Genomic DNA, 27,252 nt, shown 5'->3' on the forward strand with positions numbered 1-27,252 from the left:
AGATGTTAAAACATTTTGGAAAGCCACAGAAATTAAAAGTGTTTGATCCTAGCATATAAACAAGTAGACAAGGGGCTGGGCATGGTGACTCATGCCTGTAATCCCAGCACTTTGCGAGGCCGAGGCTGGTGGATCACCCGAGGTCAGGAGTTCGAGACCAGCCTGGCCAACATGGTGAAACCTCGTCTGTACTAAAAATACAAAAATTAGCCAGGCATGGTGGCACGCACCTGTAGTCCCAGCTACTTGGCAGGCCGAGGCAGGAGAATTGCTGGACCCTGGGAAGCAGAGGTTGCAGTAAGCCGAGATTGCACCACTGCACTCCATCCTGGGCGACAGAGCAAGACTCTATCTCAAAATTAAAATAAACAAACAAACAAATAAATAAATAAACAGGCAGATAGATCAGTGGAACAGAATAAAATCCAGAAATAGACTGAAAACATTCAGGAAAACAGTATAAAATAAAGGGGACATTTCAAATCAATGGAGAAAAGATTAGTTATCTCAGAAATGAATGGGACGATTGAGTAGACTGGGAAAGAGTAAAACTGGAGCTGTACACACACCAAAATACATTCCAGATGGGGCTAAGATTTTATATATATATATGTTTAAATAAAGCCATGAAAGAACTAGAGCAAACATGAGAGATTTATTTTTATAATCCCAGACTGTGGCAATCTTTCCAAGTGTGGTACAAAAGTCAGAAATCATTAAAAAAAGACTGATAAATCCAACTACACAAAGTTAGACATTTCTTTATGGCAAAAAATGCTATCAAAAAGTCAAGAGATCAATGATAATGGGGGAAACATTTGTAACACATACAATAAGCTGTCCAATTTTTTAATAGTCAAAGACTTTAACATTAAGAAACAGACCAGCTGGCTGGGCATGGTGGCTCGAGGCTGGGGGATCACTTGAGGTCAGGAGTTCAAGATCAGTCTGGCCAACATGGCAAAACCCCGTCTCTTACCAAAAATACAAAAATTAGCTGGGCATGGTGGTGCACACCTGTAATCCCAGCTACTTGGAAGGCTGAGATGTGAGAATCGCTCAAACCTGGGAGGTGGAAGTTCAGTGTGCAGAAATTGCACCGCTGTCCTCCAGCCTGGGTGACAGAGCAAGACTCAATCTCAAAAAAAAAAAAAAAAAAAAAAAGAAAGAAAAAAATACAGACCAGCAACTCAGCAGAAAGATAAAGGACATGAACAACTAACTAGTCACAGAAAATGATATACAAATGTCTTTTTTTTTTTTTTTTTTTTTTTTTTTGAGACGGAGTCTCACTTTTATCACCCAGGCTGGAGGGCAGTGGTACGATCTTGGCTCACTGCAACCTCCACCTCCTGAGTTCAAGCGATTCTCCTGCCTCAGCCTCCTGAGTAGCTGGGAATACAGGCACCCGCCACCATGCCCAGCTAATTTTTGTTTTTAGTAGAGACGGGGGTTTCACCACATTGGCCAGGCTGCTCTCGAACTCCTGACCTCAGGTGATCCACCCACCTCTGCCTCCCAAAGTGCTGGGATTACAGGTGTGAACCACCGCGCCCTGCCACAAATGTCTTAAACAGATAGAAATATGCTCATCCTCACTCATAATCATATACATGCAAATTAAAATTATCAAGAGATTTCATTCAACTACCAGTAGATGAGTAAAGATCAACTGTAAAATGGGGCTACTCGCAGAGCCTCCTCCACAGTTTAGTTCATGTATCTAAGGCAGTGTCAGAATGGTGTCTGACACGGTGAAGCTCATAGAGGTCAGTTATTATTATTGGCATGCTTAAGGATAATTGGCATTATTAAGATGTATACCGTATATACCTTCTGTTCAGTCATTCATCTACTAAGAATTTGGGGGACTTAGGTATGAGCCTGTTTACAGGGCATAGTCATTGACCCATTGTCTCCATTGTTTGTAACAGCAAAAGATTGGAAACTACATAAATGCTCATTGAGAGAGAACTGATTAAAGAGAGTATGAAGATCCATGCAATGGGCTCCTGTGCAAGCATTGAAAGAAATAGGAAGTGGCCGGGCGTGGTGGCTCACACCTGTAATCCCAGCACTTTGGGAGACTGAGGTGGGTGGATCCTGAGGTCAGGAGTTCGACACCAGCCTGGCCAACATGGTGAAATCCTGTCTCTACTAAAAATACAAAAATTAGCAGGGTGTGGTGACGGCGAGGGGCCTGTAGTCCCAGCTACTAAGGAGGCTGAGGCAGAAGAATCACTTGAACCCATGAGGCAGAGGTTGCAGTGAGCCGGGATTGCACCATTGCACTCCAGCCCGGGCAGCAGAGTGAGACTCAAAAAAAAAAAAGAGAAAAAGAAAGAAAGAAAGAAAGAAAGAAAGAAAGAAAGAAAGAGAGGGAGGGAGGGAGGGAGGGAGGGAGGGAGGGAGGGAAAGGAAGGAAGGAAGAAAAGGAAAGGAAAGAAAAGGAAAGACAGGCATGGTGGTGCACACCTGTAGTCCCAGCTACTTGAGAGGCTGAGAGGGGAGGAGGCCTTGAGCCAGGAGTTTGAGGCCACAGTGAGCCGTATCACACCACTGCACTGCACTCCAGCCTGGGCAACATAGCGTGACCTTGTCTCAAAAAACAAAAGAACAATCTTCCATATGTTGCTAAATAGGGGGAAAATAAGTATGGTGCCCATTGGTGTGTGCCGTGTGCCATCATTTGTATATAAAAGCTGGATATTCTTGTATGTGCATAAAATATTTCTGAAAGGAGACATAAGAATCCCTTTATTACCTCTAGGCAGTATTTTAAAAAATGGTTTATTTGTTTATTTTTACTATGTGTCTATTATCTATTGAAAAGGTAAATTATTTTTTTAAGTGTCAAGAGTTTACAACAAACATATTAACTCTTTCAGGGAATCAGCTGTTTCTGTGAGAGTATGTTTGCAATTCTCGCTTCAAACATTTTATTAAATTGGTTTTAACTTCCATCTGTGTGCCTGATGTGCCTGATTTGCATCTTCTTGCAGGAATGTTCCCCTGTATAAGAGAAACAAGCTCTCCCTCTCTGCGATCTATTGAAAGTCAGCTCTCAACACAAGGTTTGTAAAATAATCATCATAATTTAAAAAAGAAAAGTTTTTTAGAAGAAAAAATAAAAGAAAAAAAGAAACATGCTGGCTCACAATCAGACAGCGAAGTAAACTGCATGTTCAAATTGTCCTGACTTTAACCCAAAAAGCCCTGTGAAATTCAGTGATTCAGTCTCCCTCTGTTTCAGCACCCCCGGCATTGCTGGTGTAGACCTGTAGGCTCTGGAAGCATGCTCCGAAGTCACTTTGGGACCTGCGGGATTCTTGCACCGCAGGGCTACGTAGTACCCATGGATGCTCTGCCCCCCTGTGGCGAGAAGCTTCCATAACAATGGGGCCACCGCCAAGGAGCCCCCACAGACGGATTCCCCGGGTGTCTAGGCCAAGGGTTTTCAATAGAGGGCGCCAATGAGGCAGCCGGGAGCTATGTACGGAATGGGAGCTATGTATGCTAGAAAGCATAACAACAGTCAGATCTGTGGATCTGACACATGCACATACGTAAGCAATTGTATATGAAAGCAGTCAAACAAGTAAGTGCTTAATTCTGGGCTTAGTGATAGTTACTTGTTAGCTTTTTTAAAAAACAAACAAACAAACAAACAAACAAATTCTGGTATTTTACATTTAGACAAAATTCTCCCAAAGAACCGTGGCATCTGTTGAGCCAGGGCCTGCCTCAGTCTGACTGAGGGAGTTCCCACGGTGCGTGGGAACCCGTGGCTCCTGTGCTTGGGTGCCCCAGAAAGTGCATCCGTAAGGCCATAGGGGGCCAAAGGGACCACATTTAGCCACATAGTCGAAAACTTCGGGATGATTCTAGAACAGAGGTCAGCACACTCTTTTCTGCAGAGAGACAGGTAGTAAATATTTTTGGATGTGTGGTCCATACGTTCTCTATCACAAGGACCCAACTCGGCCTTTGCAGCATGAATGCACCCATGAATAGTATTAATATAGAAACCAAGAGTGTGTCCGTGTTCCAATAACACTTTATTTACAAAAACAGGTGGTGGGTGTGGTGGTTAATACTGAGTGCCAGCTTGATTGGATACAAAGTATTGATCCTGGGTGTGTCTGTGAGGGTGTTGCCAAAGGAGATCAACATTTGAGTCAGTGGGCTGGGAAAGGCAGATCCACCCTTCATCTGGGTGGCCACCAACGAATCAGCTGCCAGCTCGGCTAGAATACAAGCAGGCAGAAAAATGTGAAAAGGAGAGACAAGCCTAGCCTTCTAGCCTCTATCTTTCTCCTGTGCTGGATGCTTCCCGCCCTGGAACATCGGACTCCAAGTTCTTCAGTTTTGGAATCAGACTGGCTCTTCTGGCTTCTCAGCTTGCAGACAGCCTATTGTGGGACCTTATGATTGTGTGAGTTAATACTTAATAGACTCCTGTTTATATTATGTGTGTGTGTGTGTATATGTGTGTGTGTGTGTGTGTATACACACATATACTGGAATATATATATACATATATACATATATACACATACATATATACACATATACATATATACACATATATACACATATACATATATACATATATACACATATACATATACATATATACATATATACATATACATATATACACAAATATATACATATACATATATACACATATACATATACATATATACATATATACATATACATATATACACATATATATACATATACATATATATACATATACATATATATATATACATATACATATATTCATTCCATTAGTTCTGTCCCTCTAGAGAACCCTGATGAATACAGTGGGCTACACACCTATTGGAATGGCCAAAACCCAGAACACTGACAACACCAAATGCTGGTAAGGATGTGGCATTTTTTATCCGCATTCATTGCTGGTGGTAATGCAAAATAGTGCAGCCAGTTTGGAACACAGTTTGGCAGCTCTTTACAAAACGACGTGTACTCTTACCATACGATCCAGCAACTATATTCCTAGGTATTTACCCAAAGGAGTTGAAAACTTGTAACCACACAAAAACTTGCACACAGATGCTCATAGCAAGCTTTTATTATTGCCCAAACTTGGAAGCAAACAAGATGTCCATCAGTAGGCGAATGGATAAATAAACTGTGGTGTATCCACACAGTAGAATATTATTCAGTGCTAAAAAGAAATGAGCTATCAAGACATGAAAAGACATGGAGGAAACTGAAATGCATATGACTGAGTGAAAGAAGCCCTTATGAAAAGCTACATACTGTATGACTCTAACTATGTGACATTCTGAAAAAGGCAAAACTATGGTGAAAACATCAGTGGTTGCCAGCAGTTGAGACGGGTGTGGGGAGGATAACCAGGTAGAGCATAGAGGACTTTAAGGGCAGCGAAAATGCTCTGTATGTTACTACGATGGTGGATACATGTCATTATACAGCAGGTCCTTGGATGACACTATCTCGTTCAACATCATTTTGCTATAAAGTTGATGAGAAAAAAAAGTCAATTCCTAGCCAGGCCACTGTCTCTGTGGAGGGTGTGCGTTCTCCCCATGTCTGTGTGGGTTTCCTCTGGGTCCTCCAGTTTCCTCCCACATCCCAAAGCTATGCACGGTAGGTGAACTGGCATGTCTACATGGTCCCAGTGTGAGCGAGTGTGGAAGTGGGTGAGTGTGCCCTATGATGGAAGAGGACCCTGTCCAGGGTTGGTGTCTGCCTTGACCCTGTGCCTCTGGGATGGGCTCTGCCATCCACAGCTCTGAAGTGGAATAAGCCAGTCAATAATATTCTCGCTTGTTTTTTGTTGTTGTTGTTGTTGTTTGTTTGTTTGTTTTTGTGACAGAGTCTCACTCTGTTGCCCAGGCTAAAGTGCAGTGGCACTAACTCGGCTCACTGCAACCTCCACCTCCAGGGTTCAAGTGATTCCTGTGTCTCAGCCTACTGAGTAGCTGGGACTACAGGCATGCGCCACCATGCCCAGCTAATTTTTGTATTTTTAGTAGAATCGGGATTTTGCCACGTTGGCCAGGCTGGTCTTGAACTCTTGACCTCAGGTGATCTGCCTGCCTCAGCCTCCCAAAGTGCTGGGATTACAGGCGTGAGCCACCGTGCTCAGCTTTCACTTGTTTGTATTAATCTTTCCTAAATGTATGTATGGCTCACATTTATTTCAATGTTTAGTATTAGAAGTGTTTGAGGTCTTTGTAAGTTTGGTGATGTTTTGTGACCAGAAACAGGCCATAGGAACTTAACTCTTGTTTATATTAATTAGCTTATGGTAAAATTGGATAAATGTTTTATAAGAGACATGAAAGGGCATACAGACACACAGGAGAGAAGGCCACGTGAAGATGGAGGTGGAGGAGACAGTGATGCAGCCACAAGCCAAGGGATGCAAGCGGCCACCTGCAGTTGAGAGAGGCAGGAAGGACCCTCAGAAGGCATGGAGCCTACGAGGAAGCCTGGCCCTGCTGGTACCTTAATTTTGGACTTCCAGCCTCCAGAACCATGAGAGATTACATTTCTGTTGTTTGAAGCCACTGATTTTTGTGGTCATTGGTTATGGCAGCCACAGGAAATAAGATAATCACCCACTTAATTTTCCTAGAAAAGCTGTGTTTTGAAAGTCCTCTTGAAGCCTGGGTTCCTCTCTCTGCATCTCCCAGTTTCCCCTCAAAGCTTGTGGATTCTCCATTCCTCACATTAATTCAGGCCTTTCATTGCCAAGTGAACCTGAGCCCCACCTTCGCGGGTGCTGGGGGAGCCTTCCTGACCCACTGGAAGTGGACCTGCCCATCTCCTTGCTGTGAAACTGCATGAGGGGGCTTGTGTCTGAGGATTGTCTGGCGTGAGGGGAGAGACACCACGTGGGGACAGAGGAGTGGATGAGCAGGCCGGGGCATGACGGGGCCGTGACAGGGACCTGGCCTTCCATTCTGTGGAAGCCTGAGACAGGCAGCAACTTCTCTCATTCCTCCTCTCTATGACAAGACAGGAACTGGGACACTCACCTTACTACCCTAATTCGCTGAGCCTCGGAAGAAAAGCAGCTTAGATTTTTAATCCCATCCAAGATGGAGGCCCTCCTGCTCCTGCTGCCTTGTTCTCACCCCCTTTCGTGATGTGCGAGGCCATCGGAAGGTGTGGAATTTCTCCACTGATTCCTCTCACTGTCCCTTTCTCCCCACTCCTGGGGAGGCCGCAATGGTGACCTCAACCACCCTCAGAGGCAGGTGCTGGAGGAGGAAAGGATGTGGGAGTTCAAGGCGGCTGCAGAGGCCCAAGAGCCCAGATGGTGTCCTTCCAGCAAACTGGAGAGGCACTCCTCCTACCAGGCAGCCACTGCCCCACTCCAGGGCCCCTGGCTCAGCTAGGGAAGCGGGGCTGGGTTTCACCCCCTGCTCATCCCCTAAGGCCCAGTGCTGGACTCAGTGCAGAACCTGCCCAGCCATCTCTAGCAGCGGCATAAAGCATAAAATCAAGGCCAATGTTACGTGCTGCCTTGACATGTGGTAAAATGTGGAGGGCCTCAAGTGGCCTAAATGCAAGCTCCTGTCCCACCTCTGCTCCCATAAATAGGGTCTCCCAGCTGGGCAACCCTTCTTATCCCAGGGACCAGGTACCACCCCTGTTTGTTGCCAAGTAGCAGGCTTCAGTTCCCTGCCAGTCTGCGGAATTATTTAACAACCTCATGAAGAAACCAGGGGCCACTCCACCCTCTGTATTAGCCTGTTCTCACACTGCTAATAAAGATACCCAAGACTGGGTAATTTATAAAGAAAAGAAGTTTAATTGACTCACAGTTCCACATGGCTTGGGAGGCCTCAGAAAACTTACAATCATGGTAGAAGGGGAAGCAAACATGTCCTCCTTCACGTGGCGGCAGGAAGGAGAAGTGCTGAGCAAAAGGGGGAAAAGTCCCTTATAAATCCATCAGATCTCATGAGAACTCACTCACTGTCATGAGAACAGCATGGAGGTAACCCCCACATGATTCGATCCCCTCCCACTGGGTCCCTCCCACGACATGTGGGGATTATGGGAATTACAATTCAAGATGAGATGTGGAAGGGGTCACGGCCAAACCATATCACTCTTGTTGCTACCAAACCTGCTGTCCAACACCCCTGCTGTTCACTCTGCTCTTGAGCACCACCCCATGTGGCCCTGCGTGGCCTGCAGTGGCCCTTCCCCTGGGCTATGAGTATATGTGACCAGAAAATTGCCGTGGGTCTCACCTATCCAGTGTTGGGTGTTGTGTGTCCAGCCCTAGAGTGGGACTCCTTCCCTCACGAATGGGGTGAATAGAAGGCGATAAAAAGATCTGAGTCTAGGGATACCTAGGAGGTGGAACCTCTTCTCCATGCATAGCATGAGTGATCACAGGCCTGAAACCAAAAGGGACTTAGGTCTGGGGGAGAGATTATTTTCCAGGTGCTGAATATTCCTGGGATAGGGGAGGGAGCTAAACAGGTTCCTGCCCAAAGGAAGGGAGAAGGGGGTCCTAGCAACTTCTCAGGGATTTAGAGCTGTGACTCCAGGGCCTTTGTTCAGAGGAGCTACCTTGCAAGGAACTTCTGGAAGAATGCTTCTCTTTCTCAGCATCCATCCTCCCATTTCATAGTCGTGCCCACGATGGGTCCCGTCTCCCTGAACTTGATGGCTGAATAGAAGTGTAGCCTCCCAAGGGCATCTAAAGGCACTCAGAGCCCCTTACCCAGCCCCAGCGGGCACCTGCCTGGCTGCCCGGTCCTTAGGGTTCCCTGTGCATTGAGCAATATCCTCAAAGTGACCACCAGGGGGCAGCAGCACCCAGACTGCCTTCCACTGCACCTGCAGATCAACAAATTCCAGTATTTTGGGGGAATATCTGTGATAACTTGGCTACTGCTTTACTGACCTCAGGTAAATAGACAGACCAATGTGCTTGAGGAGCCAATTGCTTTAAATCTCCTGACTCATTTTTTTTATTAAGATTTGTTTTATTTATGCAATTATTCTGTTTACTCAAAGACTTTACCAGAAGCTGGGTGCAGTGGCTCATGCCTGTAACCCCAGCACTTTGGGAGGCCAAGGTGAGAGGATCGTTGGAGCCCAGACATTGGAGACCAGCCTGGGCAACATAGTGAGACCCCATCTCTACAAAAAATTTAAAAATTAGCTGGGCGCCACTCATGGTGGCTCAGGCCTGTCATCCCAGAACTTTGGGAGGCCAAGGCGGGTGGATCACCTGAGGACAGGAGTTCGAGACCAGCCTGGTCAGCATGGTGAAACCCCGTTTCTACTAAAAATACAAAAATTAGCTGGGTGTGGCGGTGGGCACCTGTAATCCCAGCTACTCGGGAGGCTGAGACAGCAGAATTGGTTGAATCTGGGAGGCAGAGGTTGCAGCGAGCCGAGATTACACCACTGCACTCCAGCCTGGGCAACAGAGTGAAACTCAGCCCTCCATCCCGACCCCAGAAAAAATTACCTGGGCATGGTGGTTTGCATCTATAGTCCCAGCTACTCAGGAGGCCAAGGTGGGAGGATAGCTTGAGTCTGGGAGGGTGGGAGCCTGGCTTGAGTCTGGGAGGTCGAGGCTGCAGTGAGCTATGATTGCACCACTGTACTCCAGCCTGGGTGAGAGAGCCAGACCCTATCTCAAAAAAAAAAAAAAAAAAAAGTACCAGCCCCTATCTACCCATTCATAGCTTTATGTCCATTTCTTTTGTCTTCAAGCACTGGTAGCCTTTACTTATCTCTCCTCACCTGATCTAGTGTTTACATCTCATTTGCGCCCATAGAGAAGTCATACACTGATGTGGATTTTAGATAGGGCACGCTCTCAAGACAGCCACATGTATTATTCTGTGCTCACACGGCCTGGCCTGGAGATGCAAAGATTATGGAATCCAGAATCTGAATGAGAGGATCAGATTAATGGGATGTTCTCACAGTGTCAGGTGAGGACAGCCTGATGCAGCCTTTCATCATGAGGCTGGGACCTCTGGGTCCCTTGGCCCCAGGACCACACTCGAGGACATGCCTGTTCCTGCCAACATGGCTGGGCAGAGTTCCTCTTTTCTTTCCTTTTCTTTTCTCTTCTCTTCTCTTCTTTTCTTTTTTCTTTCTTTTCCTCTTTTCCTTCCTTCCTTCCTTCCTTCCTTCCTTCTTTCTTTTCTTTCTTTTTCTTTTTCCTTCTTTCTATTTTTTTTTGAAATGGAGTCTTGCTCTGTTGCCCAGGCTGGAGCGCAGTGGCACACTCTTGGCTCACTGCAACCTCCACCTCCCGGGTTCAAGCGATTCTCCCACCTCAGGCTCCCAAGTGGCTGGGATTACAGGCACCCACCACCACACCCAGCTAATTTTTGTACTTTTAGTAGAAATGGGGTTTCGCCGTGTTGGCCAGGCTGGTCTCAAACTCCTGACCTCAGGTGATCCACCTGCCTAGGCCTCCCAAAGTGTTGGGATTACAGGCGTGAGCCACCATGCCCTAGACCTGAGTCTGTTTATGCTTCTGTCAGGTGTGGCATGGGCCTGCCTGGGAGCTATTCTTTTTCTGTAAAGCACAGGCAGTTAATCAGTGGTCTCTGGGAAGAATCCAGCTCAGGGTTATATTTCGTTTGACCCACTCGAGTTTTAAAAAGTAAATTAGTTGCCAATGTGCAAACATTAGAAGAGTTCACAGCTTCTCCAACAATACCCAGAAGTTCGTCCGGATGGTGCCCGCATTCCCTGCTCTGTCTAGATGGTGCCCACATTCCCTGCTGTGTCTAGATGGTGCCCACATTCCCTGATCTGTCCAGACAGTGCCTACATTCCCTGCTCCATCCGGATGGTGCCCACATTCCCTGCTCTGTCCAGACGGTGCCCACATTCCCTGCTCTGTCCGGACGGTGCCCACATTCCCTGATCTGTCCGGACAGTGCCCACATTCCCTCCTCCGTCTGGAAGGTGCCCACATTCCCTGCTGTGTCTGGACGGTGCCCACATTTCCTGCTCCATCCAGACAGTGCCCACATTCCCTACTCTGTCTAGACAGTGCCCACACTCCCTGCTCTGTCTAGACGGTGCCCACATTCCCTGATCTGTCCGGACAGTGCCTACATTCCCTCCTCCGTCCGGAAGGTGCCCATATTCCCTGCTGTGTCTGGACGGTGCCCACATTTCCTGCTCCGTCCGGACGGTGCCCACATTCCCTGCTCTGTCTGGACAGTGCCTACATTCCTTGCTCCGTCCGGACGGTGCCCACATTCCCTGCTCTGTCCAGATGGTGCCCACATTCCCTGCTCCGTCTGGACGGTGCCCACATTCCCTGCTCTGTCTAGACAGTGCCCACATTCCCTGCTCCGTCCGGACGGTGCCCACATTCCCTGCTCTGTCTGGACGGTGCTCACATTCCCTGCTCTGTCTAGACAGTGCCCACATTCCCTGCTCCATCCAGACGGTGCCCACACTCCCTGCTCTGTCTAGATGGTGTCCACATTCCCTGCTCCGTCTAGACTGTGCCCACATTCACTGCTGGCTGCAAATGCGAGGAGTTGACAGCAGCCTCCCCTTTACAAGGCAGGAGGTGCCACTGTTCGCCATTGTCTCCACCTAGGGCTTCACTTGCTTTCTATCTGCAGACATCAGAGGGACCCACATCTCTCTGTTCTGACACGCTGTGTGTTGATGGCAGAGTTTAATTATCCACATGCAATCTTACTTTCCTTATTCCCAAGTCCGTGGGGCTGCCTCATCAAAGCATTGCAAGAACTGATAACCATCTTCTAGAAGTATCATAGTGATATTAAGAACACACATCACAGATCATAGTAAATGGCTTTAATTTTTTAACGAAATCTCAATACTGCAAATGCATTGTTGTCCTAGCTAATGAATGCATAGAGTATTGCCTGCAAAATAATAATTGAGATTCTATTTTTAAGAAGCTTAGAACAGTACATGGTGCATAGCAAAGACTCTGTGTATGTGAAGCCAGATTTTAAAATATGGTAACAAGTGTCTGAAAATACGTGGCTCAATTTGTCTCCCGGTTACTTTTCCCTCTCCCCCTTTAAAATGTAGAGGAAGGAGAAGAAGAGATAAGAGGTTTGTGAGTGAAGACAAGGGCCCTTTAAGGCCTGGGAAGACTAACGCCATAGGGATCTCCCTCTGCCTTAGAAGGCACAGGAATCTTAGTGGGGAAAATGAAGTGGTGATAAAAAGCTAGTCCGTGTGCCTGGAATATCAAAGTCAGTGTGTGCCAGGGATCACACTGCGGGTCACGTGCACTCTGGGTCTCTCTCTGCAAACCTGCCCTGCCTCAGTCTGGGAATATGCAACTGCCTAAGAAGGGTCTGGCTTACACAGGGGCCGTGAGACGTGGCAGGCATAGCTGGGCTGCTACTGGTCATGAATCCTGGACACGGTAGGCAAGGTGTGGTGTCCATATGCATTATTTGGGTGGGGCAAAGATCACAGCTCTCACTAGACTTTCAGAGGACTTTGTAACCCAAAGAACCACTCATCTCAAGGACTGTGGTAACTCAGGGGCTGAGCCATGCCAGTGTTTATTATGTGAAACAAGGACTGGAACCTCACAAGACCAAGTCTGTCCATTTGAGGATGGCCCAAGATGCACACGGGCTGCTTTTATCTTATGTGCATGTTTTAAAAAAAATATGTTTCATTTAAATATTCCATACTCTTCAGGAATGCCCAGGCAGCTGAGCTTTCAGGATGTCGCATTGCAGAGGACTCCGATGCTACATATGGCAGCTGGAGACCCTTTCAAGGCAGGTGGCAGAATGGAGGCCCTCTCTATCTGCTGGGGCAACCCCTCTGGGTGCCCCGCTGGAAGGCAGAGCAGCTCCATCTCTGGGTGGGTGAGAGGTGCTGCATGGGCTCACTATAGTATCCCAATACTGTATGGCAGTAGGCTGCCAGAGTATCCCAAGCTGGGTGGCTTCAACAACAGATACTCACTGACTCACAGTTCTGGAGGCCAAAAGTTTGAATTCAAGCAGAGCTGTGCTTCCTCTGAAACCTGTGGGAGAGGAGCCTTCCTGGCTTCTTCCCGGCTTCTTGGGATGGGGATGTGCATCCATCCTTGGCCTTCCTTGGTTTGTGGCTGTGTCACTGCACCCTCTGCCTCTGTCACGGCATGGTGTCCTCCCTATGCATCTGTGTCCGAATTTCCCTCTTCCGATAAGGACTCCAGTCATATTGGGTAAGGGCCCACCCCAATGGTGATCATCTCAACTAGATCATCTGCAAAGACTCTATTTCCCAATTAGGTCACATTGAAGGTATCTGTCTTTTTGGGGGATACAATTCATCTCACAAAACCGGCCCATCACCTCAAAAGGACCTGCCACCCCAGTGCTATGTGTCCCTCTCTGCCCAGAGCCACTCCTTCCCCTGGCTCTCAGGGAGTGGGGGCACCTTTCCCTGCTCCCACAGTGACCGAGCACCTTCCCCTTGGTATGCATTCTGAAGGGGGCATTTTTTTCTCCTCCATCTCAGCCCTGTACAAAGCAAGTTCTTTCTAGATTGAGGTGTGTATGTGTGTCTATGTATATGAGTGTATGTGCCTGTGTGTTTTCAGGGAGATGTGTGCAGGATGGGTGCAAGGGAGGAGTGGAAGGCGGAAGGGCAGGAGGAGGATAGAGCCACAAGAGTGAGCACAGAAGTGACAAGGGCAGAATCGGTGTGTGCTTGTGACAAGTATGGAAATGTCATGCCTTTAGGTTCAGTCCTATAAGGTAGGTGTATCAGTAAGGGCATTGATTCTGCAACCTTAACAGAGATCAGAATAACAGTGGCTTAAGGAAGAGTGGAGTGGATTTCTCTCTCCTGTAAATCTGGCCTGGTGGGTGGTAAGGAGGATCCACATCACCCAGGCCTAGATGTGTGTGGCTCTTTGAGTGCCCCTTTCTTTCCCAGACTCATAACTGCTCTCCACCTCCTCCACATCCAGCCACTGGGAAGCAGGACAAGGTTAGTTAAGGGCATGTTCTTTTCTTTCCAAGGATTACTTGGACATTACAGTCTTCACTTCCATGCCTACTGGCCAGGGCTTAGTCACACAACCTTGCTAGCTGCAAGGGAGTCTGGGAAATGCAGCTGCTATTCTCAGAGGCCATGTCCTCAGGGATTCTGCTAAATTTAGCAAGGCAGGGACAGATACGGGGGAACCACTGACAGTCTATCACAAAAGAATGTGATTTTAGAGAAACAGTGAAACAGTGTCATTAATCCACCCCTCACCCCTTACAACAGCCAAAAAGAAATCCAGTGGTATCCATCACAATAAAGAGTATGAGAGGAATGTGATTAGAAAATCAGGTTGCCAGGCAGGATGTGTCCAGTTTTAGACAGTGGTGGGGTTCATGGGGAAGGCTTCATCTCAGGAAGGTGTGTGTTGGGTTGTTCTACGGCCAGATGGTTTTCAACGACATAGCATGCCCTGTAGCTCTCCAGGACCCGGGCCTGGACGTAGGCCTTGTCCTTCTCTTGCCAGGCATCAGACTCGATGTAGACGTTGAACGGGTCGTTCGAGTGCTCCAGCTTCTTGGAGCGGATGTAGCTCAGCATGATGCCCAGGGTGAAGAAGCCGAAGAATCCCAGTACCATGAGGACGTAGAGGGCCTCCAGCTTGCCATCATCGCTGCGGGGGGACCTGCGGGCCAGGCCCGACATGTTGCCACCCTGCTGAACTGTCTCCTGCCACAGCTTGGTCAGAAAGGGCGTCACCGCTGTGGTGTTAGACAGGATCATCCTGGGCATTAAGGTTCCACTGCTGCAGCTTGAACTTCCCAGGCACACCTCTTAAAGGAAAAATGCAACCCCAAATCAAAAAGTACGTATTGGCCAAAACCCACACGTACGCACACACACGTATGCAATTTTAAAATCTCAGGTGAGAGGGGTGAGCTGACACTCCACAGGCCATGGCGTGTGCCATCTTGGGTCTGTGCAATGCCTTCTCTTGATAGATGAATGGATACACTGATTCCCTTCTATTTCCATCCGCCACTCCAATCTCCATCCCTATAGGTGACCATCAGAATGAGCTTCTTTAATATGCATTGCTGCATATTGTGGCGTATGGGGTCGCATGTGTGCATTTTGGTTTACCTAAATGGTATCAGGTCATCCAACTCATTCAGTCTCCTTCTTTTTCCTCATGACTGTGCTTTTGTGGCTCGCTTGTGGTGCTGGGTGTGTGCATTCCCTTGCTTCCAATGGTTGTATACAACCCATGGTGAATACCCACTTCTTTTCTCTGCCTTCTCCCCCAGAGATGGACACTGCTGTGGCTGCTGACTCCATAAACAAGGGGGAGACAAATATCCCCATCCTTGACCTCCTATGGACCTAAAAAAAATCACGCATCTCATACAACTAGTTCCTGGAAGCTTATGCAAGACCAGTCAGACTGGTTGCCCTTGGAGGCAACGTGCAATTGGTGGTCTATTTCACCACGGAGCATCTCTCTATGAACAGTTACATTCATCTGAATGAAAAATCTACACTGTCACATGGTGGACTTCAGAATGTCTAGGGAGATTTCACAGACAGCTCCCCTCGAAGAGGCCAGTGTTGTAGCTTGTGCTATGTTTTTCCCTCCCTGCCCACACATAGGCACACACACGTACACAATCTTAAAACCTCAGGTGAGAGGGGTGAGCTCACATGCTCCCTAGTCCATGGTATGTGCCGTCTTGGGTCTACACAATGCCCTCTCTTGATTGAGCAATGGCACATGGATTGCCTTTTATTTCCATTCACTACTCTCTGGCTATGCAGAAAGTGACATTTTCCCTATCGTTTAATCTTGATATCACTGTCCCTGTATACTCAGAGTGGGCCTGGGAATTGGAAAAATTGTCTCCAAGTAGCTGTAAGATTCTGTCAGGGGTTTGGTTTGCTGTGGAAACCCCATCTAGGTGACCTTGAGATCATTGGTAAGCTGAAAAAAAACAGGTCTTGTTTTTATTTATTTAATTATTTATTTAGGTTTGAGCAAATGCCAGCCTCTACCCCCAGTTCCTGCTGGGAAACAAAAGCCCCGAGGCCAAGTTGTTGATGTCACATTCCAAACTCAAGCCAGAGGGGGCCACTGGGAGCTTATCACACGTAAGTGCTCCCACTCAGTTCTTTCTTTTTCTGTTTTATTGAGACAGGGTCTCACTCTGTCACTCAGGCTGGAGTACAGTGGCACAATCTTGGCTCACTGCAGCCTCAACCTCCTGGACTCAGGTGATCCTCCTACCCTAACCACCAGAGTAGATGGGACTATAGGTATGCACCACCATGACTGGCTCATTTTCGTATTTTTTGCAGAGGTGAGGTTGCCCTATGTTGCCGAGGCTGGTCTTGAACTCCTGGGCTTACAGGATCCGCCCACCTCGGCCCCCCAAATAGCTGGGATTACAGGCATGAGCCACCCTGCTTGTCCCCTGCTCACTTCTTAGGAGCTTAAAGTAGCTGAGTAGAACATGGCCTGGAGTAGAACATGGCCTCGGGGGGACTGTTGTAACTACAGGTGAAGGATGTATTTGGGAAGACAGTTTATGGCCAGAATCGCTATGGAAAGACAAATTCCAACACTTGCCGGGACGGCGCTGTCTTTCCCAGCCAGGATGGGGACTGTGACATTGCACATCATCTTGTGTAGGACAAATAACCTCAGAAACCTAGCTCCTCTCCAGCTTAGACCCAGAGCTATTTCTTCATTGAATTGGTTTAATTGTAAAACATACCCTGAACCCAGCACCAGCTGAAGACATCTGGCACCTTTCCGAGGCCCCTCTTCCTCTACCCATCTCTGAACTGTGGCTGTGTCTCAGAGTTCTGTTACCTGCTCTCTTCTCTTCCTACTCTCCTCTCTCCCAGGGTGACTGCACCTGCTCCAGGCTCACCTGCATGGCCATGACCCAGGGCTCTCTTTAAGCTCCAGAGCCATGCGTCCAGTGACCTGCTAAGGAGATGGTTCCCTTTGGCCATCCCCAGGCTCCTTAAAGTTAACACTCCACCCTGTCCTGTCAGAGACTGGCCCCTGCCTCATTGAGCTGAGTGGCAACACCACTCACTCCAAAATCTGCATCACTCTCACTGATGACTGCAGTCTCATCATGGCAGTTCCCATCTCGAAGGCCTTCCTTGGCTCCTCCCTGCCTTCAGGGTGAAACTCCTGGTCTTCTGCATGGATGCAGGTGCTAAATTTGAGAGTCTATGCATCCCTCTCCAATTCCACTGTTGCCACTGTGCCCAGACCCTATGCTCCATGGTCCCTGCTGGCCCCAGAGCCTCTACAGATTGTGCGTCTCCAGCTCAGACTGTGCCTTCTTGTTGGCCCATGAAACTTCTCAGCAATGCCTACTCATGCTTAAAATTCAGCCCAGCTCTCACCTCCTTCCTGAAGCCTGCTCTGATACATGGGGCTGGGTCAGCACTGTGCACACCATGACCCCTGCTAACCTCATCATGGTCAGGATCTCCAGGCCCCTTATCCCATCCCTGCCCTGCCATCCAGCCTGGTGCTGGGCATGCAACAACACAGGAGCTGCCCATGAATGTTTATCGAATAGATGCCACCAGAACTTAATACCTTTTGACCAGTGGGGCTTGACTCTTTATAACCTGCTTACTCCAATGAACAGATGCCAATGAGCTGGCTCCAAAGCTCTAACTGACTCCCTTTTCCAGAAGGGCAGTCATCTCCCACCCTGAACCACAGTCTCAGAAGGCAGGAGTGAGGAGCAGAAAGAGCTCAGATTTTGGGATTCCACGGCCACCCCAGGTTTGGATTCTAGCTTTGCTGCTTCCTGGCCACATGATCCTGGACAGGTTCCTTAGAATTGTTCAGTCAAGTTTTTTTTTTCTTTCCAAAGTAGCGAGAAACACCACTGACATTTGCAGGCTGTTGAATCACTGAGCAGGTGTGTAGAGTGGCTGACAGCATGTGGCACATGGCAGGTGCACACTCAGTGGTCCTGGGTAGGAGTTTATTGGTTTTTCTACCTCATTAAGAAATTGCTGCCCAAGGATTTGGGGCTTTGGGGGTTTAGGCTTGGCTTCCCTGTGGCTGACCATGGCGGCTCTCTTCTCTACTTTGTGGAGAGATCAGACATGAATGAGAATCAAAGATTGTGGTCTTTCCTGGTTTCTAAGCTTTTGAGTCTGTGCAGAGATCTGTCAGGGGTTAAGCTGCCTGGGCTCAAGAGATTCAGGTCCTTGTTCTTGTGCAAAACTAGCACTTAGCCCCATTCTAACCATCGGGGTAGGCAGGAATTGTTTGGTAACAGATCCAAACTCAACGCTCAACCATTTCTTTTTAAATGACCCGAAACCACTTATGAATGCATAAAACCCTGCCCCAGGAAACAGACAGACCTGGACCTGATACTATGATGTAATTTCCAAAAACCCAGAATGATCACAATTGGCAAATAATTCTGCCACCAATCACTGTTAGAGAGTCTTTCCAACTTCATGACCATGTAAGGGTAGAATTATGGCAGGCGACATTTGAAGATCCACATGTTAATTGGTTTAAAACTGATAAATCCATACAGCAAATTAAGAGTTACATCTGCAATTAATTCATAATAGTGAGTTCACTGAGAAGGCTTGTTACTTAGATCCAGATGGACTTTCTTATGTCCAAAGAAGCAACCAAAAACATCTGCTTTGAAAACCTCCCAAGCCCAAACCATGCTCAGCCTTGTTCTTTAGAATACTTTAGAATGACCTTGTTAAAATGCAGATTGCTCCTGTAATCCCAGCACTTTGGGAGGCCAAAGCAGGTGGATCACTTGATGTCAGGAGTTTGACACCATCCTGGCCAACATACTGAAACCCCGTCTCTACTAAAAATACAAAAATAAGACAGGTGTGGTGGCGGGCACCTGTATTCCCAGCTATTTGGGAGGCTGAGGCAGGAGAATCACTTGAACCCAGGAGGCGGAGGTTGCAGTGAGCCAAGATTGTGCCATTGCACTCCTGCCTGGGTGACAGAGCGAGACTCTGTCTCAAAAAAAAATGCAGATTGCTGGGCTCTATTTACAGAGTTTCTGATTCGGTAGAACTGGAGCGGGCCTGGGAATCTGCATTCCTAACACATTCCCACGTGGTGCTAATACTGCTGGTCTGGAGGCCCTGCTTGGTGATCTATCGGAATCACCGGGGGAGCTTTTAGAAAATAATGGTTCCTGGATCTCACCCCTAGAGATTTTAATGTCTTTGGTCTGGGTTCCTGCCTGACTCAGAGACTTTTTAGAAACCTCCCAAATGATCCTAATTTGTAGCCAAGATTGAGAACCACTGGGCTGTGGTGTGGGACCCTAGGAAAATGACCAATGGCCTTTTGTGCTGCAGGGTACCTGGAAGAATTTTGCAAAAATATAGAAATATGATTTCACTGACTGTTTTTCAAATCTTGTTTGTTTTTTACATTTTCTCTTTTGGCCTTGTTTGCCTCTGATACAGCCTGAAGAGAAATTGCAGAAAGAAACTCTCCAGTCTTCAGTGTAACCTCAGCTGTCCCCATTCTCAGGCACGCTGGTGCCTTCAATTACAATTCTCCTGTCAGAGCTTAAGTCCAGCTAATTAACTGCCTTTCAAATAACAACCCTATATTTTTAAAGAATTTTTTTAAAACTTCACATGTAATTTATTGCATTGCTTTTGCTAAATGTCCTCCATACCCCCAATGCCTGCTAGGCTGGGTCGCCATGGTATTTTTGTGTAACGAGTCTCAAAATGAGTTTGGCAATGTCTTCGTAATAGTCAGCATGGTGTAAATGACAGTCTGGATCTGCATGTCATTTGGGATTTTATATCAGATTCTCTAGGTTCATTTCTATTATACGTGATGCCAAAGCACCCACATGCCCCGTGGCTGCACTTTCAGACAGTTGGACTCAAACAGAGTGGGAGAGCAACTGATCCAACAATCTGAATTTTCAGAAAACGGGGCTCCTTAGAGATGAGATGGCTTGCCAAAAGTAATCTCTCCTATCAGAAATACATATCCTCAGCAAACTAACGCAGGAGCAGAGAACCAAACACCGCATATTCTCACTTATAAGTGGGAGCTGAACAATGAGAACACATGGACACAGGGAGGGGAACAACACACACTGGGGCTTGTCGGGGGAAGGTGGGTGGGGAAGAGCATTAGGGAAAAGAGCTAATGCATGCTGGGCTTAACACCTAGATGATGGGTTGACAGGTGCCGCAAACCATCATGGCACATGTTTATGTCTGTAACAAACCCGCACAACCTGCACATGTTCCCTGGAACTTAAAAAAAAAAAAAAATAGAAACAAAAACAACCAACCAAAAATATATCTAAAATGTCATCTCTTAGCAATTGACTCAGATATTATTAGTATAGAAAAGAGCAATTCCCAGGACCTTGTACAGAGGAAGCAGGCTCAAAATAGCTGAGGAATAGGCCACTTTTATCAGGTAGCATTGGATCCGTGCAAATGGGGGTTGGCTTCTTACCTAAATATGCCATCAGAAATCATCCTTGTTCCTGTCCCCTCAGCTTTTGTAGCTTGCACAGTGAGTAAGGGGATGGTGGAGGCAGAAATGGTAGGAGCCAGAGATGTTCAAAATCCATCTGATGCTTGGCCTGTGCTGAACATTCTCAAACTGTGGCCTTGTCGGGCCCAGAAAGTGAGGTGGATTCCTGGCCGTTTCTGCTTCTGCCTGGGTGTGAGATGTGAATGCTGCCCCTACTGAAGGGTAGTACAATTTTTTGTTTTCTTAAAAGCTTAGACCCAGAGCTGCTAATCTACTGGAAATCACTCAGGACACAGGGCTCTGGGCAGCTGCGCTGAGCGAGACACCTGCAAATGGAGACCAACGGGCCCTCCAGCACCCTGGAGTTCCGTAAGGCCCCCAGCTGAACCCAGGGGAGAAGAGGGCAGTGGGTGGCGCCTCGCTGCTCTGGGCACACACCACCTCTTCTGACTTCTCCCACGTGCTCCGGCTGTGTCGCCTATCAGCACTGATAACAGCCTGCAAGCTTTCAGAACAGAAGCTTTCCCAGCATGGGAAACTCTCATTCTTTCTTTTTTTTAATTTTCCAAAGCCTTTATTTCTAAGACCAACTGTGGCCTACCCATGCATAAACTGGGCAGGCTGTAGACAGCAGGCTTGCCAAGTAAATACTACAGCCTTCCTCCCAATATTGAGCCCTGTCCCATTGATCCTGCAGGGGAGATGTGTAGGGCATTTGTTCACGGGGAGGCCACAAGTTTGGGCCTCTCATCACTGTGACCTCAGACCCCTGTTGAGTGTGTCGTAAACAGAGGAGCCGTTCTTCAAGCCCCCTGCCCTGAGTGCACCCCTCTCATTCTTTTGTTATTATTAGCAAATTCCCCCAGTTCCTGATCATTCTTTCTTAAGCCTTTAGTGACTGGGTAAGGTTCTTGTGGCTGACTCCAAGCTTTCTTCTAAAAGGAATAGATTCTAGGGGTGAGTAGAGGAGACAGGAATGTCGGAGTCAGAGCTCAGGAATCTGGGTTCCAGCCCCAGGTCAATCCTAGATAAACTAGAGGGCTCCTTAACTTACTTCCCTAGGTTGACTCTGGGTTTTTTTTATCACGCTCGACAGGACTCCTTATGCATTTCTTCGAAAGAGCATCCAGTCTTAACATCATCATTTGGCCTCATTTGGTTTAAGAAGCAGAATTAGGGTAAAAGCAATGATGGATAAGCCTCATTTTGGTGAATATGATCTTATTGAGCCAAGAATTCTGAGTCAATTGTCCTTGGAACCAACTGTCTATTGTTTTCATCTTTATCACAACACTATGTCCAAATTTTGGAAACATGTTTCCCTCCTAGCAGAAAAGAAGCCACCCAGGGCCACCAGATGCTTCCAGACACTTGGCTGGCTTTGTCTGGTCTTCTATCCTTCCCCTATCCCCAGAGTCAGTGGGCACTAAGGTGGCCAGGGTCGCTCAAGGAATCAGAATGCAACCGTCCAGAGGCCCAGAATCAGACTGTCCTCTCTGATTAGGAAAGTGTTTTCTGCCACCTCCCAGTGGGATGTGGGGTGTGGCTTGAGTCTGGTGCTTTTACCAGGAGCTTCCCAGACCTCTCTATGGGTGATGGAGAGAGAGTCTGGGGTGTGAAGGATGGAAATATAAACACTGAATACTCAGAGAGTCAGGCCAGCAAGCTGGTGAGGAGACTCCATCAAACTCAATATGAAAACATGGGTGGGCGTTTGGGGATGGATAATGAATGACAGCTGAAGTCACACATCAGGAGGGAAGGAAGGACTCTCATCTTCAGCAAATGACATAAATCTGGGGAGCCTCAGTTTCCTCACCTGAACAGTGAGAATGATGGAATCTACCCTGAGTATATATCCCAGGTCTTTGTGCAGCATGGAATCAGCCCCCGGCCTTCCTAGCTCTTGCTTTATTTTATTTTATTTTAGAGACCAAGCCTCGCTCTGTCGCTCAGGCTGGAGTGCAGTGGCGCAATCTTGACTTACTACAATCTCCTCCTCCGCCTCCTGGGTTCAAGTGATTCTCCTGCCTCAGCCTCCTAAGTAGTTGGGTTTACAGGTGCATGCCACTATGCCTGGCTAATTTTTGTATTTTTAGTAGAGACGGGGTTTCACCATGTTGCCCAGGCTCAACATGCCTGGGCTGAAGCGATCCGCCTGCCTTGGCCTCCCAAAGTGCTAGGATTACAGGCGTGAGCCACCGTGCCTGGCCTCTTGTTTTATGTTTGCTGTTCTCGCTGTAGGTGAGGCATTCCCACCATATTCCCTTGTTAAAATCCTACTGGCCCTTCAAATGCCAGCTCATATCCACACTGTGTCTGACCCTGATCCAGAATCCTCTCCCCTTCTTTGACCCCTTGTATATATCTTTCCTACAGTGCTGGTCATATTCTAACTTCTAATCATTTGTAGACTTATCTGGGCATTTTCTCCCAGGAGGTCCCAAAGGACAGAGACCATCTTGCTCACCTTTGTCCCCACTCCAGCACCCAGAATGTTTCAATAAGGTTTTCCTGAATTAAGTGGGAAGCAAAGTATTAGATTCAATACCACTACAATGGGAAAGTGAGTGAATAATTGATAAAGTATACTATGCTCTGGAAATAGATTATTGAGTAATCAGAGGAAAACCTCTTGCAATGTAGTATGTTTTTATATATTAAATTTTATGTTATTTATTTATATTTATATTATTAACGTATTTTTGTTATTCATTTTGTTTATTAAGATTTACTCTCTCTCTCTATATATATATGTGTGTGTGTGTGTGTGTGTGTGCGTGTGTGTGTGTGTAACCCACCTTATTTCTAAAAAAAATTTTGGCCGTCAGTGACTGTTAATAGTAGGGCACAAACTCTTAACCTTTTTTTCCTCCCGCTTTCCCAGAGTCCTTATCACCTTCTAATGTAATAAAGTTTTCTTAACTATGATGTTGATTGTTCAACGTTTGTCTTTCCCACCAAAATGTAAGCTATTGCGGGCAGGGATCTTTGCATGGGTTGTTCTTCATTGCATCCCAAGCCACTAGAACAGTGTGTGGCATATGGTAGGAGCGCAATAAACATTCAGCGAATGCAGGCAGGCATGCGTGAACGCATGAATAATAAGTGTTCCTTTCAACTACCAGAAAGACCGAAACCACACAGGAGCTGTCTCACCCTCAGAGATTTAAGACGACAGCAATGAGTCCCTCTGATGTCTTCTAAGTGAGCTTTATTTTCCAAACAAATCATTTTCCAATAACCTATCAAAAGCAGGTCCTACCTGAATATCCTTGGCTATTTCCTCTGGATACAGATAATGCCTTCCTCCGATGGATCCTCGGCTCACCTGATGATTGTGTGAAACTGGCCAGAGAAAGCAGAGGGATTTTTCCTGGTGATTGGAAATCAGAGTCACGGCTGAATTTAAGCAACTGTGTGAACTCAGCAAAGTCCCCACCACCTGGACCATACATGACAGCTGTGGTTATTGACAAGGTCCTTCCTTAATGGAGCTGGAACCTCCTTCTTAATCTAAATGTGGACTCAAATGAACTGTCAATTCACATAGAGCAATGTGACAAATCCGGGGGGCAAAGCATTATGCAATAGATTGGGCACATGCGCACGTCTCTGCTACTTAGTCAACTTTCTTCTAAAGTTCCCCACTTTTCCCATTACCACAATCAAGCTCAGATATCAGTAATATTCTCCGCGTCCCATGCCCTTTCCTCAGGGAGATGCCAAGGCCCAAGAGCTGGTCCCCCCAAAAAGCTGAAGGTCTTTGAAAAAAAGTGGGGACTCAGGTCCCGTGAGTGGTTTTGATTTTCTTTTCTTTTGAAAGTTGCGTGTAAGTGTTTTCCAAATATTATACAAGAATGTCTATAACTTAATAATGGAGGAATGTTTTCGTTGTTCTATGTTGGTGAGATGCTTTCCTATGCGTTTGTTGTATAAGTAAGTGAGAATGGCAGAAGGAGAGGAGGGGAGAGGCTGATCATCCTATCCCGTCTCCCACTCTGGGGGTCTCGGCGCTTCCAGCCTGAAGCGCGCCCGCTGCGCGTCCGGAGACGCAGGTTCCAGGAGCCCCCCGGGGTTGCCCGACTAGGCCACCTGCGCCCCGGAAGAGGGCCGCGGAGGTGGGAGCCCCTAACTTACCCGGGTCTGAGATGCCGAGAGAGCCGGGTGTGGAGCTGAGTGCGCGCCTGCCGAGCGCTGAGGCCACAGACAGCCCCGCCCCGGGGCGGCACCTTCTAAGGGCCTGAGCGCTGCACGGGGAGGGGGGCGGGCGGGGCCTCCCAGAGCCGCCAGGCGTCCCGCCCCACTCCGCCCACACGCACGGCCCAGCCCAGGGTTCCCCGGGACCACCCCAGACCAGCCCCGGCCCACCCGGGTCCTCCGCACTCTGCACCCCAGACCAACACCAACGCGCGTAGGGAAGCGTTTTAGATCCTGTCGGAGAGGCTCAAGGCCGGCAGAAGGTCTGCATTAGGATCGAGAAAGCCGACCAACGGACAGATCTACCTACCTTCCTGCGGGAGTCTGAGGTTGCCAGGGGGGAAGCCACTGCAGCCAGGAGAAAGGCCGTCTGGGAACCACCCCACCCTCGGACGTGCGGGCCTTCAAATATCTCTGAACATAATCCTCCAAAGACCGCTCAACCTCCGCTCCCGACGACTCTTTCTAGCCTCGTCCCGCACCCCAGCTGTGGCCACACACCTATTAGGCAAACATTTATGAAGCACCCACTTACTGGGTGTGCAGCCCTGAGCTGGGGGTGCAGCTGTGGACCAGACAGGAGGGGGCCCGGAGCGGCAGACAGTCGCTGGAGGCACCCGAGCCTTGGCGAGCACACCCTAACGTCCTTGGGGCCTTTCAGCCCGTGCCGTCCTTTTCCAGAGAGCAAACCGTGCAATGATGCAGGTGACTTCCCAGCAAATTTCACAGCGTTGCTCACCAGCTTGGCAGGCAAGAGGAGAAGGGGCAGTCCCCAAAAGACAATCCCATGAACCTTCTGGGGAATGACGTCCAGGCTCCAGGCTCCTGCTCTGCAGGCGGGTCGCAGAGGCAGGTTCCTGACCTAGGACTAGAAGACATTCTCTAGGGTCACTGTCTCCATGGTCTTCCTTGGCAGGTCACTTCTTCCTGGGCTTCGACCTCGGTGTTCTCATGGGGACGAGGGTGATTGGAGGCCCTCCAAGGGGTGCACCGATGTGTCCTGTGCACCAGGCAGAACCAGCATTGCCCTGCAGTGCGGGTGCAAAATGAACCCACATGGCCACATTGGAAAGTCCTGAAATGTTCATAGCCTATGACATGAAATTGCACTGTGTGAAATCTATTTATTCTTTTTTTTTTTTTCTTTTTTTTCTGAGACGGAGTCTCACCCTGTCGCCCCGGCTGGACTGCAATGGCACGATCTCGGCTCACTGCAACCTCCACCTCCCTGGTTCAAGCGATTCTCCTGCCTCAGCCTCCCGAGTTGCTGGGATTACAGGCACCGGCCACCATACCCCACTGATTTTTTGTTATTTTTAGTAGAGACGGAGTTTCGCCATGTTGGCCAGGCTGGTCTCGAACTCCTGACTTCAGGTGATCCATCAGCCTCGACCTCCCAAAGTGCTGGGATTACAGGTGTGAGTCAGTGTGCCCAGACTGAAATCTATTTGTTCTATGGAAAGGATCAGAGCTGTAGAAAAATCCTTATGCATGTAAAAGTTCTTTGTGTTTTTACTTGCAATAACTAGAATCTAAACATCCAAAAATAGAAAATATAGGTAATTAAATTGTAGTACATATGATATTATTCTACATAGTAGAATATTATGTGGAGTCCTTAAAATGTTTACAAATAATTTATAACAACATGGGGCCGGGCACAGTGGCTTACACCTGTAATCCCAGCACTTTGGGAGGCCAAGGTGGGTGGGTCACCTGAGGTTAGGAGTTCAAGACCAGCCTGGCCAACATGGTGAAACCTGTCTCTACTAAAAACACAAAAATTTAGCTGGGCGTGGTGGTGGGCACCTGTAATCCCAGCTACTTGGGAGGCTGAGGCAAGAGATTCACTTGAACCCAGGAGGCGGAGGTTGCAGTGAGCCAAGGTCACGCCACTGCACTCCAGCCTGGGCGACAAGAGTGAAGCTCTGACTCAAAACAAACAAACAAACAAAAACCCAACAGGGGAGATCTTTATATTATCATGTTAAGTGAAAAATACAAAAACAGAAAACAAAACAAAAACCCCACAAAACTCAAGGCCTTAAATTGTAAATATGAGATGCCAGGCATTATTTCCAAAGTCTATAAGGAAGCACACCAACCACCATGTTAACATTGTCTATTAGTGGTAGGCCTATTGGAGATTTATTATCTTGTTTATGCTACTTCATGTTTTCCTTCCTTTTTTGTTTTGCAACAACTCTGTATTAGTCTGTTCTCACACTGTTATAAAGAACTGCCTGAAACTGGGTAATTTATAAAGGAAAAAGTCTTAATTGATTCACAGTTCAGCATGGCTGAGGCCTCAGGAACTTACAATCATGGCCGAAGGGGAAGCAAACATGTCCTTCTTTACATGGCAGCAGGAGAGAGAAGTGCAGAGCAAAGTGGAAGGAAAAGCCCCGTATAAAACCATCAGATCTCGTGAGAACTCACTCATTATCATGAAAACAGCATGGAAGAACTGCCTCCATGATCCAATCACTTCCCACAAAGTCCCTCCTGCAACA

The 27,252-nt window shown here is 47.6% G+C and overlaps 1 protein-coding gene and 1 non-coding gene across 4 annotated transcripts; both read right to left on the reverse strand.

The window, feature by feature from the left end:
- Positions 1-11,824: 11,824 nt before the first annotated feature.
- Positions 11,825-24,795, reverse strand: KCNE1 (potassium voltage-gated channel subfamily E regulatory subunit 1). 3 transcript variants are annotated; one of them, XM_001167612.8, is made up of 3 exons: positions 24,680-24,795; positions 23,805-23,887; positions 11,825-14,828 (listed from the first exon to the last, which is right to left on the reverse strand). In XM_001167612.8, exon 3 carries the CDS (start codon positions 14,785-14,787, stop codon positions 14,389-14,391), a length of 399 nt encoding a protein of 132 aa, XP_001167612.2. In that variant the 5' UTR covers positions 14,788-14,828; positions 23,805-23,887; positions 24,680-24,795; the 3' UTR covers positions 11,825-14,388. The 3 variants fall into 3 exon arrangements, with proteins under 3 accessions (XP_001167612.2, XP_001167500.2, XP_001167449.1); XM_001167500.7 differs by having other exon boundaries at positions 23,805-23,915; XM_001167449.7 differs by lacking the exons at positions 23,805-23,887; positions 24,680-24,795 and adding an exon at positions 20,519-20,951.
- Positions 21,242-21,369, reverse strand: LOC112206697 (small nucleolar RNA SNORA11). Its single transcript, XR_002941128.2, has one exon. It is a non-coding gene; the product is annotated as a small nucleolar RNA SNORA11 (small nucleolar RNA).
- Positions 24,796-27,252: the final 2,457 nt, after the last annotated feature.

The sequence above is a fragment of the Pan troglodytes genome, chromosome 22 (genome assembly GCF_028858775.2).
Source record: "Pan troglodytes isolate AG18354 chromosome 22, NHGRI_mPanTro3-v2.0_pri, whole genome shotgun sequence".
NCBI classification, from domain to species: domain Eukaryota; kingdom Metazoa; phylum Chordata; class Mammalia; order Primates; family Hominidae; genus Pan; species Pan troglodytes.